An 18,448-nucleotide genomic window follows, 5' to 3' on the forward strand; every position below is an offset into this window, starting at 1 on the left:
TTATACATTATGGGGGGGTCACTACCCAGACCGGTTTCGACCTTTTTTTGAAGTCTCGTCAGTGGGAGCCAGATCCCAGATGTAAATACTCAGGTTGTAGTGATGCAGCAAAATAAGTAATGTTTTTTTATTATTTTTTACGGGAGATATAAAATTAGAAAAGGCATGTAAGTTGTGGACGAACCTTTATTATGAAGTTTCCGGTAATGAAATGCCAGTGATTTTATATTAACGGCTCGCCTACTCACTGATACTAGCAAAACCCCAGGTCACTTACTTTTACAGATGGCATCCTCTTTTTTTTTTTTTTATATCTTCATATATACATAAAATATTTTTATATAAATGTGTGTGTGTGTGGAAGCTCAGGAAATATAGAAAAAAAAAACCATAAAAGTTCGCAAACCTATCATCATTGGTATTCTTGTTTTTCATGCGATTTATTTTTATTTTATAGACAAGTTTGTAAATAGTATTACTGGAATATAATTAAAAATGGCTATCCTGCCATCCCATCGTAGAAGTTGTATATTCAAACGGCATGCGCATCTTATAAGGTTGGTTGATTTGCATTTATACTGTTCAAAGTATTAAATTTTAGCAATTTGCTGCCCTTTAATGTTGAACTGATGACTGGAAGAAAGACTACTGATGACCAACATCTTACTGCATACTAAAATAATCCACTATTCTTATTCCTAATAGCGTGGCTAATACCCATCAATTTTAACTCATCCAACAGCTGAAAGGACAATTACATATTTGCTTGATGACGTGAGTTTTGATAATTTTTTTCCCGTAAGTTTGCGATTAAAAATTGTTCATTGTCACTTGCATTAAGTAAATATAGGAAAGAATATTAGTTTCGACACTGTTTGTCTTTTATAATACTATTCAGATTTATGTCGTCCCATTTTGTTGTATCATTTCTTTTCTGCCTGCATGCTTCTCTCTCTCTCTCACACTCACTCTCACACACACACACACACACACACACACACACACACACACACACACACACACACACACACACACACACACACACACACACACACACACACACACACACTTTGTCATTGAGGAATTTCCTCGCTAGTACTGTACCCGATTTATGCCTATGCTATCACTGATGTATCTTTTACCCTTAAAACATTGTTTTCACTTTTCTTTCTGGTTACGTGAGTTAGATACTTCGTTTAGCCCTTTCTTTCGTCTTACTTTCTGTGGGATATTTTGTAGTCGCTTTTCCTCTTTCATAAGAAGAAATACCAACACCTCACTGAATATTATACTTCAACAGTCTTATATTAAATTCGTAATTCTGTGGAAAATGGTTGGAATACCGTCTGGGACAGGAAGAGTTTTTCGACTGAAAGTTAGTTAGTTAGGCAAAACTGATGGTTAGTTAGAAAAACTCTGCGGCTTACAAAAGCCGCAGAGTTTTTCATTCATCAGAACAGACTAACTGGTCAGAAGAATATGCGGCTAACAGACAATACACTGTGACCTCCTAGCCTTTGGCATTGCTTTGGCCGCAATTCCAAACAACAATCGATAACACTTTTGATTTTTGGATCTACGAAAATTTTGCTCAAATAAGACTGGTTCTGCAGTGGGAGAAAAAAAAAAAATTAAACTGCCTAGCTTCGTCTAAGTTATATACTCAATCGGATATCGTCATCTATAAATAGTACTGCGCTGTGTTTGTATAGGTAGAACAGAAACCATTGAGTGTGTTTTTGAGAAAGAGAGAGATTTAATTCCAAAACAAGAAAAAGTTTTGAAAGCTCATTTAAAATTAACATTCACTTTCCGATGATGCGGAATGATGTGCAGTTGTGTTCACGGAAAATTAAGATGATGCCTGGATGCATTAACAGCATCAGTAAATATTGAAGTTCTGTAATGAAATTTTAGGTTTGGTGAATCCGAATCCTGAATGTATATTCGCTGAAATTCGGTTCACAGACGACGCACCGTTGATCGTAACTATTTGTATTTGATATGCAGTTGAGTTTGGTAAACGCGGAAAGTTCCCAGAATCTAAGACTCCTTCAAGATGGAAAGAAAAATATATCATGGGACGGGTTTAGCAGGACTTCTTATCCGAAAATTCGGGGTGCGTTTTACAGATGCTGAGAATCAACGTACAAACTTTTGACTGCGCTAATCTAGAAGCCATTTGACAGCGCTCCTTAACACCGTCGCCTGTTTTTCTACCCAGATGGAGTGCTACAATCCGCTCTTTACGACCATTTCGGTGCTCGTGTGCGGCATTGAATTGTCATTCTCGATTGACTGGGATATTAATAGCCCGTCCCTCGCTCGATCTTACTGTTTGTGATATTTTTATGACGATGCGTAAAAGATCTACAATATTCTGTTGTCTAAATTGTTCTGGAGCGAAGAGGTGGTCTCCAAACAAAAATTAATACACGTAATACGTTGGCCTCGTGAGCCCTTAGTCGTTCTGCTATAATTTATAACTATCCATACAAAGCCTCAGGTTATTCTTCCTTCTCGGACCATTTGAACCACTCGCAACCCAGGGAGAAGCACTGTGCTGATTTCGTTTTCAAAATTCAAAAGTTTAAGATTTAAATTTAAAACTAAGTATAAGGTTTTTATTTATTATTTATTTATTTATTTTTTTTTGCAAATTGTTGACCGGTTTATATTGTATGGAATATTAATAAATGTACACATCGTTTAATTGGGTTAATGGCTGCTCGAGGCTCTTACATTAAAATGTTTTTATATGAATAATATCACTATGTTTTTTTTTTTTTTTTTTTCTTAATCAGCATCGGAAAATTGTTTTAGGAGATAAACAAGGCAGCGTTTTTCAAGATCTTCTTGCTGTTATATTAATGCAAGATCAGGTTGAAAATTCATACATAGGCCATCAAAATGGACTGTTGTTTATTGCAGCTCTAGATGGCGTCATATTAGTAAGGAACAAATTCTACGCACGGACGGTACTTAAAAACCGAAGCCGAAGCATTTCTTCAACAGCCATATTTTCGGACTTCCGTATTTCGCGGTATAAGATTTTAATTGTTTCGAATGTTAGGTTTATTTTTATTCATTAAAAAAATTATATTAGTTGCGTGGGTGAATGTTTTCGTTTCTTTTAACACTGTTTTTATAAGTTGTGATTTCGACAAATGAGGGTGGGGGGGGGGGGTGCTTTCCCTATCAGAAGAGTATGAAGTATCTCTGAATAAGAATTCAGATAAAACAGATGTGCGAAGTATGTGAAAAGAATAAAATGTATTAAAAGTTAGATTTTAAATTTTCACGCTGTATGATATAAACCTTTTTTACTTTTTAACCTGCAACGTTTTGAAATTAAAATAACTGCCTGAATTAGCAGCAGCTCACGGAATATTTTTATATTGATCAAATGCTGTCCGTCTAGGATCGTTTATGAAACCATGGAAACTGCTTGCCAGCTAGTTGTATTATGTTTAATACTTTTCAATCATTTCTGTTCACTGAATAGAATTGGAAAATTATTTGGATGAATCCAGATTTAAATGATTTCGAACTTTAAATGCATATATTTGTTACCCGAAAAAATAAGTAGATTAAATCTTCCCAACTATAAAGAGTTAGCCAAAAAATTTTTTAATAAAATTCACAATTTTAAGTGAATATGAATGTACAGATTTCCAAGTGTATTTTCTCTCTCTCTCTCTCTCTCTCACAAACAGCAATCTAGTTCATCTCTCATGAACCTTTATGCGAATGTCATCAGCAAATCCCCCCTTGAAAAAAAGTGGCCCACTACCTGAATCTTTTTTTTTTTTTTACTTTCTCCTTCCAGATTCTATTCTTTATTTCTATTCCCTTGGATAATTGTATTAATCGATATACTGAAAAGTGGGCCAGTGTTACCGAAACTGTATCGAAATAAGTTATGCTTTTATTGCTGCGGTGGAACTATTGCCCTCGTTCTGGAGAAAGGATTGCTCATTATTTATTCAAAGAGATGTTACTGATGTGTCGCATCTTCAATATAGAGAAACTGAATGAACACAAACGCATTCTTGACAAGATAATTATTATGTTCTATTTATCACTACAATTTATTAGCTATCCGAATGGGGTCAGAAAATGGCAAGTTAAAAGTTGTGGTAATAAAACAGATTAAGTACGCTAGGATAGAAATCGTAATTTTTCATGCGAATATATGAAATATGAAACAAATATTTATTTCCTACGATTATTTTTAACGTTTATCATATCTATTTGTACCGCCAACAGCCGTACAAATAGTCCACTCTTTTGAACGCTCAAAAACACTTGAAATATCGTTTTGATGAAGCTATTTTAATATTCAGAATTGTCAATCATTAGAATTGAGTTAGTAAATGTGGTTCATTGTCAGTAAATTTATGGATAGGTTATCCATAAATCAGTAGCGCAATGGATTCTTGTTTTAATATATAACAAGAATCCTTTGCGCTCAGCCGATACATATTTAATTTGATGATGACTGCTGGTACTTGAATTTCGTCTATTTCAAGAAGTTTTCCCTAGGTCAGTGACTTGACTGTCGCTTATTGATTTTTTGCTTGGACTTTTTTTTTTTTTGAGACATCTTTATGTCGTATCGTGTAACTCTTAAACTTCACTGATAGGTCAGTTACCTCGCTTTTTTCTTTCTTTCTTTTTTTTTTTTTTTCTGTCGTATGTCGTTGTACTTTTCATTTGATGTGGTATGAAATTTTCTAATGTTCGGTAAAGATAGTGCGTGACACCGAATACTTGGAGTGATCGTATGAAGTGTTCGGTTGCATGTGCTTTTATTGTGGCAGAGAACATTATCTGCTATTAATGTTGTGCTCTGTTAGCGATCTTTCCGTTAACAGTTCAGTGGACTGTTTGCATCAGTTTCGTTATTAAAATTATATTACTGGAACGCAAACAAACAGTATGTATTAAATGGTTATTATCATGTCTTTGACTCTTAATTTATGTAGCAATGTTAACTTAAGATTTTGATGTTATCGACGGTTGAATTTTCTTATTTCAGGAATAATTACGACAGCCAAAAAAAAAAAATTTCTATAGCAAAAATTGTTGGATGAGTAGTTAGCTTACTCCTATCTGCAGCTGTGGGTTTTAGAATCCCACCGTGGGTATAGATGTTTGTGCCCAAGAGTAGGTGTCAATCTAGTGTGAGATTGAGGCCAATGCGTTGCTGCTATAGGCCGAGGGGTGCCAGGGGTGATGTACAAATCGAGTAATTATTATTAACAGCAGGGTTTCCAGATTATGTAAAAAAAAAAAAAAAAAAAAAACATAAAATTAATGAACAGCAACAAAAAAAAAGCCACAGTCCACTCACGGTACTAATCTTGTTCCATCTTATTCTATCCTTCTCCTTTCCCCAGAAAATTTATATTTTTCACTTTCTCCCCAAAGAATTCTCAGCCCACCCTTAAATTTTCTGAAACTACAGTTTCATATTGCTCCTGTAATAATAATGCAAATATTATCCGATGGCGTATTTCCCCCCATGAAATGGCTAACACATCATCATGTCTCTGATCCTGTATATGCTTTATTAGTTTTTTTAGTATTCTTTATTTTAGTTTTTTTCCAACGTTTAGATTCCAAACTTATATGTATTTTAGAAGCTAAACCTATAGTTCATTCCATTGATTATCTTCCTTGTTTACTGCATATATTATGTTTCATTTTTGGCTATTCAGTGTATGCACCTAAATTTCACATAACTGCACTTCGTTCTCAACACCTTTCTTATATGGGTTTCAGGGAGGATAGAGTAAACAGGATAGATAGTCGGGTATTATAATAGATGAATTGCAACTCAAGAGTAGGAGTCATTCTTGCAGATGGCAGTTCTTTTGAGTCAATCTAGTGTGAGATTGAGATAGTATCAGCAGGCTCACCATAACCAAGGTGGCTACATTGCCTTCGATTGGGGAAAGGTGATCATGTGATCTAAATTTGGATGTAGCAAAATGTTGAAATTCCAGTTGAAAAGTTGTATATGTGGTACTACAAGACAGGTGATTATGATGTGCTTAAGAGACAATGAAGCAGTACCATGGCAAAAAGATCTCTGCAAGAGAAGGATGTTCACAGTGCATGGGAATAGTCATGGGGTATCTGGAGGAAGCAGTATCATGCTATATACTCAAGGTCAGGAGGATAAATCAGGTAGGAGTTAGAGGAATGATTAGTATCATTAAGCATGATATGCAAACAAGGAAAATATTGTGGATGGTATATAAGGAGAAAGGTGATCAGCTTACTTATAAACAGTATAAAGATCAGGGCAAAAAAGTGACCAGCATAATAAGGAAGGCAAAATTAGATTATGAGAAGAAATTAGCCTTGCAGGCAAAAGGAAATCTGAGTGTTTTTTTGTTATGTGACAAGTAGGATGAATAATAACTATGGAAGGATAACTTTAATGAGTGCAGATGATAGTGAGGTGATAGAGGCACGTGGAATTGTTGAGCTACTGAATGACCACTTTGCAAGAATATATCATCCAAATGAATATATTGTTATGGCATAAGTGATAGGGACTGATATAAGAACAGATGTTGATGAATTGAAGGCACTTAGGATATTGCAGAATCTGAATGCAACTACAGATCGGATTGGATGGGATATCAGCTTGCATTTTAAGAGAATGTACTGGGGAATTGGTGATGCCTTTGACCAGGGCAATTTAAATCTCAGATGTGACTAAGTCCCAGGAGAGTGGAAGGAGGGAAAAGTTATTCCATTGCATAAAGGAGGTCTGCGGTGGCAAATTATAGGCCGATCGGTATCTCACGAGTGTTAGTAAAAGTACTGGAAAAAAAAGTTGGTCATAAAAAGAGTTCAGGAATGAGTGGATAAGAATGTGATATTCTATGAGGGGACAGCATGGCTTTGTGAAGGAAGGATTGGTCATGCTTGAGTAATCTACTAACTTTTTATATAAAACGAAAGCTGAGTTGGATAAAGGGAATGGTTATACAATGACACTGCTGGATTTTGCAAAGCCATTTGACAGAATACCACATGATGGCTGTTATGCAAACTGCAACAAATGGGAAATGGAGATGAAACTGGTGGTATGGATGAAAGGGTAGCTGATGGACAAATACCAAAAAGTAGTAAGTAGGAGCAGAATCCAGGAGAAGGCAGGTGACTAGTGGTGTGCCATAGGGCCCTGTGCTTGGACCACTGCTAATTAATTTGTACATAAATGATATAATAAATCATTTGAAGGGAGATATTTAGTTGGCTGATGATGCAAATTCAGATAAGGTAATAATTAATCATGGTTACATGGAGAGCTAGCAGGATGATTTAGAAAGACTGGCAGTATAGGGCAAACATAATGGATGTCATTTTAATGTGGAAAAGTGTAAAGTTATGCATTTCGGGATACAAAGATTACAAGGTGTTTATGACATTGAGGGAACTGTACTTCAGGAAATTGATTAAGCCCACAGTTTGTGGGTGGGCTTAATCAAATTTAATAATAAGGTGGTACACCAGTTGGCAACTTGTATAGATAAATATTACCTCTCCATTGCTTTTGCCTTAGTATCACCACTCTGGGTCTGCCTCCCACTAACGAGACCTCAATAAAGGTCAACCAGTCTGGGTAGTGGCCCTTTCCTTAATGCATGGCAATATACATATCCGCAAGGAGATGTGCTTTGCATTATGGGAGATACTGAGACAAAGAGTGATGAGATCTTGGTCCACCTTTGCTACGAGTTGCCAAGGGATGTACCACCTTACCTCAAGCCTGAAGATATTTTCAGGCGCAAACTTTGTTTGCTTACTCTTGGATAAAGGATTAAACTAAATTTATTATCAAGTTCAGTTGCAAATATCTTGATATCCCTACTTTTGAAATTGCACTACTAGGTATGTTCTTTTAACTACCATTAGTATAATCCAAATTTTATATTATATGTAATTGCTGGATGACCCACCACATGGGTCGTCCATGTGGTTGACCCACCATACTCACTGAACAAAACCTATGGTTCCGTTCGGTGAGTATGGTGGGTCGTACCATGTGGGTATCATTTGCAGTTGACTTCCTGCACTTCCATCTCAGTTTGGTATCACTGATTGCTGATCTGGGATGGCTCAATTTGTCAACAATTTGCTGAACAGTTAGGCCTGCAACATGGCATCCAATCACAACATGTCTTTCAAACTCTCTCAGTTCCCTTCTCACAGCCATTTCAACTGGACACAGTTACACTGACTTTGGAGCATCATATTCCTCCAATTTATTCCAGCTAGTCAGTGAACATCCTCATAAGCAAAGTGCATTGTAGATGTTCACTGACTTCTACCCAAGCAGGGTGTGTATGTGTAGTTTAGGCTTGTTATGACTTGTTTATGATTCGTTACATGCAAGATGCACTTTTCCAATGGGGGTGTCCATTGACTGCTTTCCAACCAGTGTATATACAGGGTGAGTCAAAATGATGCGAGTAATTTCTACCTATTTTTATAAAGAAACTATTTTTTTTTGTCATATGTTAGTTTACAAGCCGAAGTTAACCCTGTGAGAATGGCCAGTCCTCAGCAGGTTGCCAGCAACATGGAACGATTGAAACCCTTCCAACTACTAACTTCACTCAAACTTGCTTAACCCTTTCTGACCTGAATTTTTTTTTCCAAGTGAAAAAAATTTTTCTTTCTATTTATTTTGTCCTTTAGGTCTAAAAAAGCAAGAGTATCAAGTATTTTGATGAAAAATACATTTCAGGATAGGAATTCTAACTGACCGATTCCATATGGAATCATTATATTCTACTAGCAAATATTCAACTTCTGAGCTTATATTCTATAATCCAATATATGCATATTATTCTACTAAGTCATAAAAACTGATATCGGTAAGATTTATACGTATAATACATATCTGTTATTATATTAAAGAAATGGAACTATGACGCACGATACCAGTTGGAATCATTCGCCACGTAATATGGGCTACGAAAGCCCATATTACGTGGTTGACAGTTAGTGATTTCAATTGGAATCACTAGGGCAGAAAGGGTTAACTTTGTGTGTGAGCCATTAGTAGCAGAGACTCTACCAATCGACCAACCTTTGCTGGCACAAAGAAACTATTAGCAATAAGAAAATGCAACATGATGTTATTAAAAAAGAAACTCAGAGTTTCAGATTACACATGTAAAAGAATGCATTTTAATAGCTACCACTAGAGCATTCAACCAGTGCAGAAAAAGACAAGATGGTTAGTGTAGCAGACCGTGCTTTTTTGTGTTTAGGAGCTTCATAGCACAAAGTCTGTTATTACCATGCAGTAAGCATTTAGCAGAAAGTACGGAAAAGCGCCTCCTGCTGTGAATTCCATTCGTAAGTGGTACAATAAATTTCAAGACACAGGCTGCATCTGTAAAGGGAAGAGTCCTGGAAGATTGCATGTGAGTGATGTGAGTGTAACACAATCAATGAAACAATTGATTGTGTTTCATTCTATCACATGGTGGTCACTCACTATGTGACAGGATGGCATGTTGCAGGCCTAACTGTTCATCAAATTGTTGACAAATTGAGCCATTCCAGGTCAACAATCAGTGATACCAAACTGAGATGAAGTCAACATGACAGTGTGGCCATGAGCAAAACTTAGCACAGAAAAGAGTATGGCAAATTATGCTCTTTGTCTATATCATTTACGCTTCTGCAGGCTATTACGCCAAATGATAATCAGGCCCGCTTTGCTTTTTACTCAGCCATTATGGCCTGTATCGAAAAGAATGAGACTTTCATGTGAAGAATGTTTCTGCAATGAAGCCACATTTCATTTGTCAGGAAAAGTGAACTGACACAACACCCATGTATGGGGTTGTGAAACCCCATACGTAGCTGTTGAACATTCAAGGGGCAGTCCAAAGGTAAAAGTGTTTTATGCCCTAACAGAGGATAAAGTTTATGCACCTTTCATATTTGCTGAAAAAAATGTAACTGGAATTGTGTACTGTGACATGTTGGAGATATGGCTGTTGCCAAAACTTCTGAATGATAGACCAATATTGTCCTTCATATCCAACTTCCTGTTGGATGGATACGCCAAATGGATCCTATAGCCTGGTCTGCACAGTCACTAGACCTTTTGTCCGTAGGTGTTTTCCTCCTAGGGGTATGTAAAGGACAAAGTTTATGTACCACCTACAGAAGGATCGTATGCATAGAACTTTAGAAATGATCGATTGTCAGATGTTGATTTCTGTGTGATAAGTCACATATCATAATAATAATTATTATTATTATTATACAGGCACCTCCATGGAGTCCGAAGACTCATCTCAGGAGACCTAATCTATCATACCTCTCCTGGAACCCATTAACAGACAAAACACTGACAACTGACAACTCTGGCAACCCACTCCACTCATTCGCAACTCTCCAAGCAAAAAATATAGTTCTCACATCTATTAACCACATCTTTATTCAGCTTGTTCTGGTCCCTCTAGTCAAGCTGAAATTCCCCTGCATCTATCGTATATAAAACCCTTTAAGCAACTTAAATGTTTCTATCATATCCCCTCTTTTTCTCCTATCAATGAACTTCTACAATCCACATACCTTCAATCTATCCTCAGAGGGAACATTCTATAGGCCACTCACCATCTTGTTCACTTGACTCTGCATCCTCATCCCGAAGAAAACCTTGGGGATATCATTTTGATGTGTGCTGTGCAACACGTGTTGTGCACATTGAACTTTTATAAATCAAATACAAAAACTATCTCATTTACTATTTCAGCTGTCAACTAATGCAAGTTTCATGTTGTGTTCAATAGTTTTTGTTCAACAAATGTTTCTAATTGCTCATATCATTATGACTCACCCTGTGTGTGTGTGTATATATATCAGGGACAAATATTCAAGGTGTGTGGTGCTCATCTACTGAATAGCAATATCACTGATATTATATATTTGCATTTATTCCTGTTAAAGACTCTCCTAATTGTTTCTGGCTTTGCATGATTCCTAAAAGTAAACATAATATATCAAGACTTATTGAAGAGGACACTTTTTGATGCCTAAACATTACATTACGTTCGGCATTAATAGCCTGGTGTGCATTCAAAATACATACACCTTTGAAAAGATGTATAGATGCCGCAGCTGAACAGATTTTTAGCATTCTAGTAGTTTTAAACTGCTAAGAAGGCGAGGCAGGGTGAGCTCTGAGACAATAGCACTTAGAGATTGTGATTGGTTATTATGTCAACCAGTCCAATTGAACGTTATCATTTGTCATGAGTTGCTGTTTTAGCTTTCTGAGTTTCAACTGTTTTGTGTGTGTGAAGTGTGAACTGACATGGTAGGCAAGTTTTTAATATACAATTTCCAATAAATTTTTTTGCCCATATTTACAATGGGAAACAGTATTGTAGTTGAAGGAGGTAAGCTTTGTCCTCCTTTTCCAAATTTTACACTTTTGAATAATTCAAATATACCAACCAAATACAGCATCTAAAACAAATACATTGCCCCCACACTCTATGCATTTGGTTACAATTAATTGATAAATTAAAGTATTTAAGTTATCCTACACAGCTCATCATTGCTCATTTTAATTGGACCAATTAAAATGAGCAATGATGAGCTGTGCAGTCGTAAAACTTTCATATATCAATAAAAATGTAATCATATGGTCAAACTGATGCTAACACTAAAAATCGTTTAGTACTGGTTTCAGTATATTTTATAATAATATTAAAATTAATTGCTTATTGTATTTCATGAGTTCCATTCCTAATCTCTTTCAGAGCTTAACAGGCCACACTACTCCTGTTGAATGTGTAAAATTTGGCCAATTAGAAGATATGGTTTGTGCAGGATCTATGTCGGGGGCCTTAAAAATATGGGACCTTGAAGCTGCCAAAAGTAGGTTGTACTGTTTATAATCAGTACTCACCAAAGTAAGTGACTATAATCTGTATACTCATAGTCACTTGCTTTGGTGTCAAATTCTGCAGAACACCAAATATCTGAGTTTGTTTAAAAAATAAATTTTGAAAATTTGAAATAATTTTAAATTAAGAGTTTAAAATGGTTTTTAATTTATATGACATCTACTGGTATAAATTTAAGCAACATAAGCACTCAGTTTATCTTCTACTTCCCAAATGAGATGTGATGATTGACACAGTTTCCCTCTATAGATTCATTTGTAGCAATTGCATGGGTGCATAAAAAATCTTGATAACAGTGAAACTGCTGAAACATGCCACTACAATACTAAATATTGTAGTAGCATGTATCCTGCCCCTGCCATGGCGATCCCCATGGCAGTATATAGGCAAAACAGTGATCATTATAGGTTCATTTCTAGTCACTGACTAGGAGTTTTTTGTGAATTTCATGGTCAAAAGGAGTTATACTTTTAGATGGATTTGGTGGCAAGCACTTGAAAAAAATGTTAATTGAATGATTGAATATAAATAGGCAGAGGAATTAAATGTGATCATGATGTTTGCATGAGGACATATATGCATTAAAGTGAGAGGTTGAAATTGTGATTGTGATGAGAGAGAGAAAAAAAGTAATAGCATGGTAGGTATGGTCAGAGACTAACAAAGACTATTATTGTTAGAGAAGAAAAGTGATAACTGCAGCAGTGGGTTAGAGAATCAACTGGGGGCTGCTTATTTGAACTGGTTAAGGTACATAAGTACCATCAGCCTGTTGTACATGTTCACTGATGCCAGAGGCATCAAGAATAAAGGTAAGAAGTTCATTTCATTGGTCAATGCTAAGGGCACAACTATTATTGGCATTAGTGAGTCTTGGTTAACAGAAGGTATCCTTACAGGAATAGAATGTGATGAGTTTTCAGAGAGGAAAAGACAGAATAGGAATGATGGGAGAGTATTTCTAATCTAGTTTTACCCCAGAGTAAAAATCTTAAATGCTGGTATTGAGAAATATAGGATAAATTTGAAATGGTTTGGTGTGAAGATAGAGGTTAACAGGACAAAATGTATAGTTGGTTGCCATTAGAAACATTGGCTGTCTTTATGGCCAAGGTCTATAATGAACTTTATGGATATAGGGTTGTTATTATGGGTGAAATTTAGAGAAGACTAGTGGGAGGAGAAAGCATATAAGATGAGAGAAAGAGAATTGTAGAGTTATTAAGAGTAATTCTGTCTCTCTCAATTTGTACCTTAAGTAATATTGTTAATCATCTCAGATTGGTGACAACTTCAGACTCCCATACACTGCAGTGTATGGAAAGTTGTTAAAAGTGGAGGATGCTATTCTGACTGTACCTTCAGAGTTAGGAAAATAAATTGCTGGGGATTAATTTGATGAATAAAACTTGAACACATGAGCTGCATAAAAAGAAAGTCACAGAAGCAGTATAAAAAAGCATGCTATGAGAGTGATGTCCATGATGAGGAAGACAAAATTGGACCAGGATAAGAAGTTAGTTGTTATAGATTTTTTTCCCCCCATATGGCAGGGGAAAAGAAGAATGATCATGGAATATTAAGTAATGAAAGTATTGATGTTGGATTATACAAGGGCTGAGCTATGGATTGGCCATAAGGTACTATAGAAGTTGGTTAGGACTTGCATCTAGAGGTTGGTAGATAGCACTGTAATCCTTCATGTAGGATGCTATAGTTTTGTTAAAGACCTTGGCATTAGAAACCTGCTCACATTCTTGTATAGAGTGATAGTGGAGTTGGATAAGGAGTGTGTGTATACCATGATACTTTTGTATTTTGCCAATGCATTTGACAGAATTCCCCATGGAAGGGTGTTCTACAAATTCAAGAAGATAGTGTATGAAAATGGGACTTGTGACATGGAGAAGACAGTGACTGACCTCACTGACCGGAATCAAAGTGGTGTATATTGTAAGGTCTCTACTTGGACCATTGTGTTGAATATGTGTAGATAGGCTTAGTGGGGGGGGGGGTTGTTAGTTGTTATTCATAATAGTGCCTCACAGTATAAACAACACAAGAGAAACTAATGTTCAATAACTATAAAGTTAATTTGGGAAAGTCAGGCTATTTGGATTCAGAATGACTGTCTCCCAAATCTTTGACAAATTAATGCAGCCATACTGATTGAGGTTGGGAGAGGTCCTTCGTAGCCAATGCTGATTCCAAAAATAGTCTCTCATACCAATCATGACTGCTACGTAACATCGATCTCCAAATTAACTATGGTTATCTAGTCCCTAGAGAGCACTCATAGAGTTAGGATATTATTTTTTCAGTTTGTAGAAATAATTCAAATTGTTCCTACAATGATCTAGATTAATTGCTGTACTTGTCACTGTTATAATTTGTGCTCTGAAGATGCTGGGTAGAAAATCAGTGAAATAGTAGTAAGTTCAATAAATTATTTTTTTTTCTTCTCTTGGTTTTGTTTATACCATGTAGCACTATTATGAGCATTGTTTAAGTTGTCTGTTAATGATGTTGGGAATTGTCTAGAGTAGAGCTTCTCAAATTGTGGCATGCAAGCCAGGTGGTTTGAACTTTCTCACCAATTAGTAGCTGAAGAGTATGGAAATAGCAAAAATAAAGAAAATAAATAAATAAATATATATATAAAAAATAATTTTCATTTTTATAGAAGTTATTTTGCATTTGTCACCAAGCCAAGAAAAACAAAATTGTAGTAATTACTAATATTACCAATAGAGCATTGCATTTCTCTGTTATAATGAACGTTGCTTCCTGAGAGCTGATATCTTCATGGTTACAAATATAGCCACTTTATAATTCATTGTAAATATATGAAAGTCAACTATTTTTCAACCTAGAACTTTTTTAAAAATTTCCATTGAAAAAAAAAATTTTTTTCCCTTTAATTTAAGTCATTTAACTGTTGCTGTTTTTAAAAATAATTGTTCTTATAAATGAAACAAAATGAATTTCACTTTACCTGATGCTTCTATTATAATGGTTTTATTGACCATTTTACGTATATTGTACAATTTAATTATCTTTTATTCTTTTTGTATTTTCTTTATTAATTGGTAATTTTTATGAAAATGTCACATCCCCCACTGACTGATGATTGGCCTACAGCAATTCAACAGTCAAGGTTAGTGACATTTTACTTAATTTAATTGAAAAGCCTGGTCTAGAGATCATATTCAATTTAAAAAAAAATTGTTTTATATCATGCCCACTCATAAAAGATTGTTAACCTATAACACATTAGTACTGTATGTGGGTCAAGGTTTATTTTATTTTATTTTTTGTAATATTATTTATTTTGTTTCACATATCCAGAAACTCTGCTCTAGAGACCAAACATAACTTTTTCAGACTTGTCTTCAATAAGTGAGGGGGGGGGTCTCACACCAGATGATGAAATTCATCTCCCACCTAAAAACATTCACAGACATCATGCCCACAAGATTTGAACCCATAGTTTGTTTATTGGACAGCAAGCATGCTGTCCACTCAGCCAACCAATGCAGAGTGTGTAAGATTATAAATTTTTGACTGAGGAAATTGCAGGCTGAGTATTATAGTAAATGAGTTTTCACAAGAATAAATAATTTTTATTATAGCAAATATTTTGACCAGAAAGTAACTGGTCATCATTGGTGCATCAGCATAATCACAAAGTGAAGTTAGAACAAGGAATGTTGATCCCAGAGCTGAGCCACATGCCAGAATGCCATCTTGTAGGTTAATGACCATTGTTGACTGCATAGATACCTTTACCTACCACTTAGCTAAATTCCTAGTTCATCTTTTAAGCTCCTGAACTAGCCACACATACACAAAGCCTCTGTGAAAAATTCATCAGGATTTCTGACAAAAATAAAAAACTAACTATTTGGACTGCAGACATCATGATCACTTTTGATATCCAGTCCTTGTATACCACTGTACTTTTGCTGACACTCTCCAACTATTATCAGAGGAGTTCCCTCCAGACATCATGAAACTCTTCTGCTTTGTTCTCATTTGCAGAAACCAATCTACAAACAGATTGAAGTAACTGCTATGGGAAGCCCCTTGTCACCTTCCTTTTGGATACAATATGTGGATGATGTGTTTGCCATCTAGCCAGACTTGAAAATACCTCTGCCTGCCTTTTTAGCATGTTGACTGCTATTGAAGTAATGTGTAAACTTGCTGCCAGTGCCAATATGTTATTACATTGCCAATACAATATGAGATCACTAATAATTGGCAGTCTTAATACAGACTTTTTAAATAACGAAACCTGTGGTGCGATCATAATTAAAAGAAACACACGTATTAACCACAGTGAAAATTATTTAATTGTAAATATTTCATCCTAAGTATCTTAGGACATCATCAGTACAGTAGTTTTAAATAATAATAGGAATAATGTTATTCCTATTATTGTTTAAAACTACTGTACTGATGATGTCCTAAGATACTTAGGATGAAATATTTACAATTAAATAATTTTCGCTGTGGTTAATACACTGACTGCAGAATATGAGATAACTTTTAATTTAATACAGACTGCTAACTATGAGTTATCTCATATTCTGCAGTCAGTGTGTTAACCACAACAGCCTTCACCATGGAGAAAGAAAAAGATGGAAAATAAGTCTTCCTAGACATCCTCATTTCCTTTACAACTTTTGGAATATGTGCTACATCTGTTTACCACAAATCTACCTTCACAGGTCGCTACATACAACATGATTTGGCACTTCATCCATCTTAAAAAAATAGGCATCTTTAAATCTTTGCTCAACAGAGCACATGTTATCTGCTCTAATTCCCAAGCTCCCCAACAAGAATTGACCATCATCCAATGCAACATGCTACAGAATGGCTTCACCTCAAGCAAGCTTAAATGCAGCCTCTAAACTTATAAGCCCATCCCCAAGAACCCTGAAGCTGTAAATATATTGCAGACATCTCTGAGATGACCACTGAGATCTTGAAAAACACAGTTTAGTTCCTACATTTTTCCTTATCAACAAAATCTCCTCTTGGTTATCATCCACAAAAGATAAACAGCCATCTCTGGTATTTACAAGGTTCAATGTGAGTGTCTCCACTCATAGTTTGGACAAACCAGACATTCTGTTGAAAAACGAATATAAGAACACCATTCTTATATCAACAACAATAAACCTGAAAAATCTGGCCTTACTCAGTCAGCATTCTGAATGGACACTGACCACAATATCCTCTGGTCAGTATTTGCCTTTTACATCAGTGCAGGTTTAAGTTTGAGCAGTTATTTAAAGAACTTTTACGCTACCCAAATTTAAATCGGAATGACTGCCTCTCTTTGCCAAGATTTGGTTAATTCTCATCCCCATAAATGGCAAGGTACTGCATTACTCCATCCCCTTTTCATTCTCTCTAATGATTTATTACTCCAATTCATTATCTAAATTCAATTTTTATTTTAAATTACTTAATTTTAATTTTGGATTGAATAGTAATCTTATTTTATTTTGTAACTACCCACAAGGTGGCATTCTGGCATGTGGCTGAGCCCGGTGAATAGTATTAACTTTCTTTATTCTATTTTCATCTTGTGAATATGCTGATGTACTGATGATGATCAGTTAGTTTCTGGTTGAAATATTATTTGAAATATTTTCTGGTTTACTTTTGATAAAAGTTATTATTTATTTTTGTGTCTTATTAGACATAAGAATAAATTATTGACCTGAGAGTGATGGTAGACAAAGTTGAAGTTTAGTGGGCCACATTGCTAAGGTGGTTGTCAACAAATTAGATCACTGAAATATTGAATTCTTTGTCCACTAAATTTACAATTTTCATAAGACAACTGTTGTGTTCAGTTATGTTTACTGGTTTCCATGGAAATTGTAAGATTCAAAAGGAGGCACATAAGGATATATCTAGTCTGTGGAATTGTGCATATGAGAACAGATTGGGATGAATATAGTCTTGTGAAATTTTATGTGGTACCAACTCATGAAAGGTTATTATAAACCTATATTACATTTTGTGCCATGGGTGGGCTAAGGATTTTTTTTTTTTTTTTTTGTAATTTTTATAAATTTTATATACATATTTTTGTAATTTGTTATTTATTTTTACATAGTCTGGAAACCCTGCTTTACACACTGGGTGATGAAATTCATTTCCCACCAAAAGACAATTACAAATATCCATGCCCATGACAGGATTTGAACCATTGACCTGTTGGTTGGAGAGTGGGTATGTTAAATACTTGGAGGAGTGAGGAATAGTTCGAAAAATGCAGAGGAGAGAAGATATGACTTCTGCTCTCTAAATGGTAGACTTTGAGCTCATATCTCTTCTCATTAGATGGTTTAATGAGAAGAGATATGAGAATTGTCTAATGAGACCTGTAAGTTGTATATTATTTGTGGGAAGGGGAAACCAGTATCCCAGAAATTGAAGGTAACATGTGTTGTGGGTTTCTG

At 35.4% G+C, this 18,448-nt stretch overlaps 1 protein-coding gene across 3 annotated transcripts in view; it reads left to right on the plus strand.

The window, feature by feature from the left end:
* LOC150103458 (katanin p80 WD40 repeat-containing subunit B1-like) overlaps positions 1-18,448 on the plus strand; it is a 370,687-nt gene that overhangs the window by 146,059 nt on the left and 206,180 nt on the right. For all 3 annotated transcript variants that reach the window (XM_090397462.1, XM_090397461.1, XM_090397463.1), the window contains exon 3: positions 11,817-11,934. In XM_090397462.1, coding sequence (XP_090253588.1) covers positions 11,817-11,934 — 118 coding nt within the window. The remainder of the gene's footprint in view (positions 1-11,816; positions 11,935-18,448) is intronic.

This window comes from Typopeltis vanoorti, chromosome 9 (genome assembly GCF_054136105.1).
Source record: "Typopeltis vanoorti isolate ZY-2024b chromosome 9, IOZ_Tvanoo_1.0, whole genome shotgun sequence".
Taxonomy (NCBI): domain Eukaryota; kingdom Metazoa; phylum Arthropoda; class Arachnida; order Uropygi; family Thelyphonidae; genus Typopeltis; species Typopeltis vanoorti.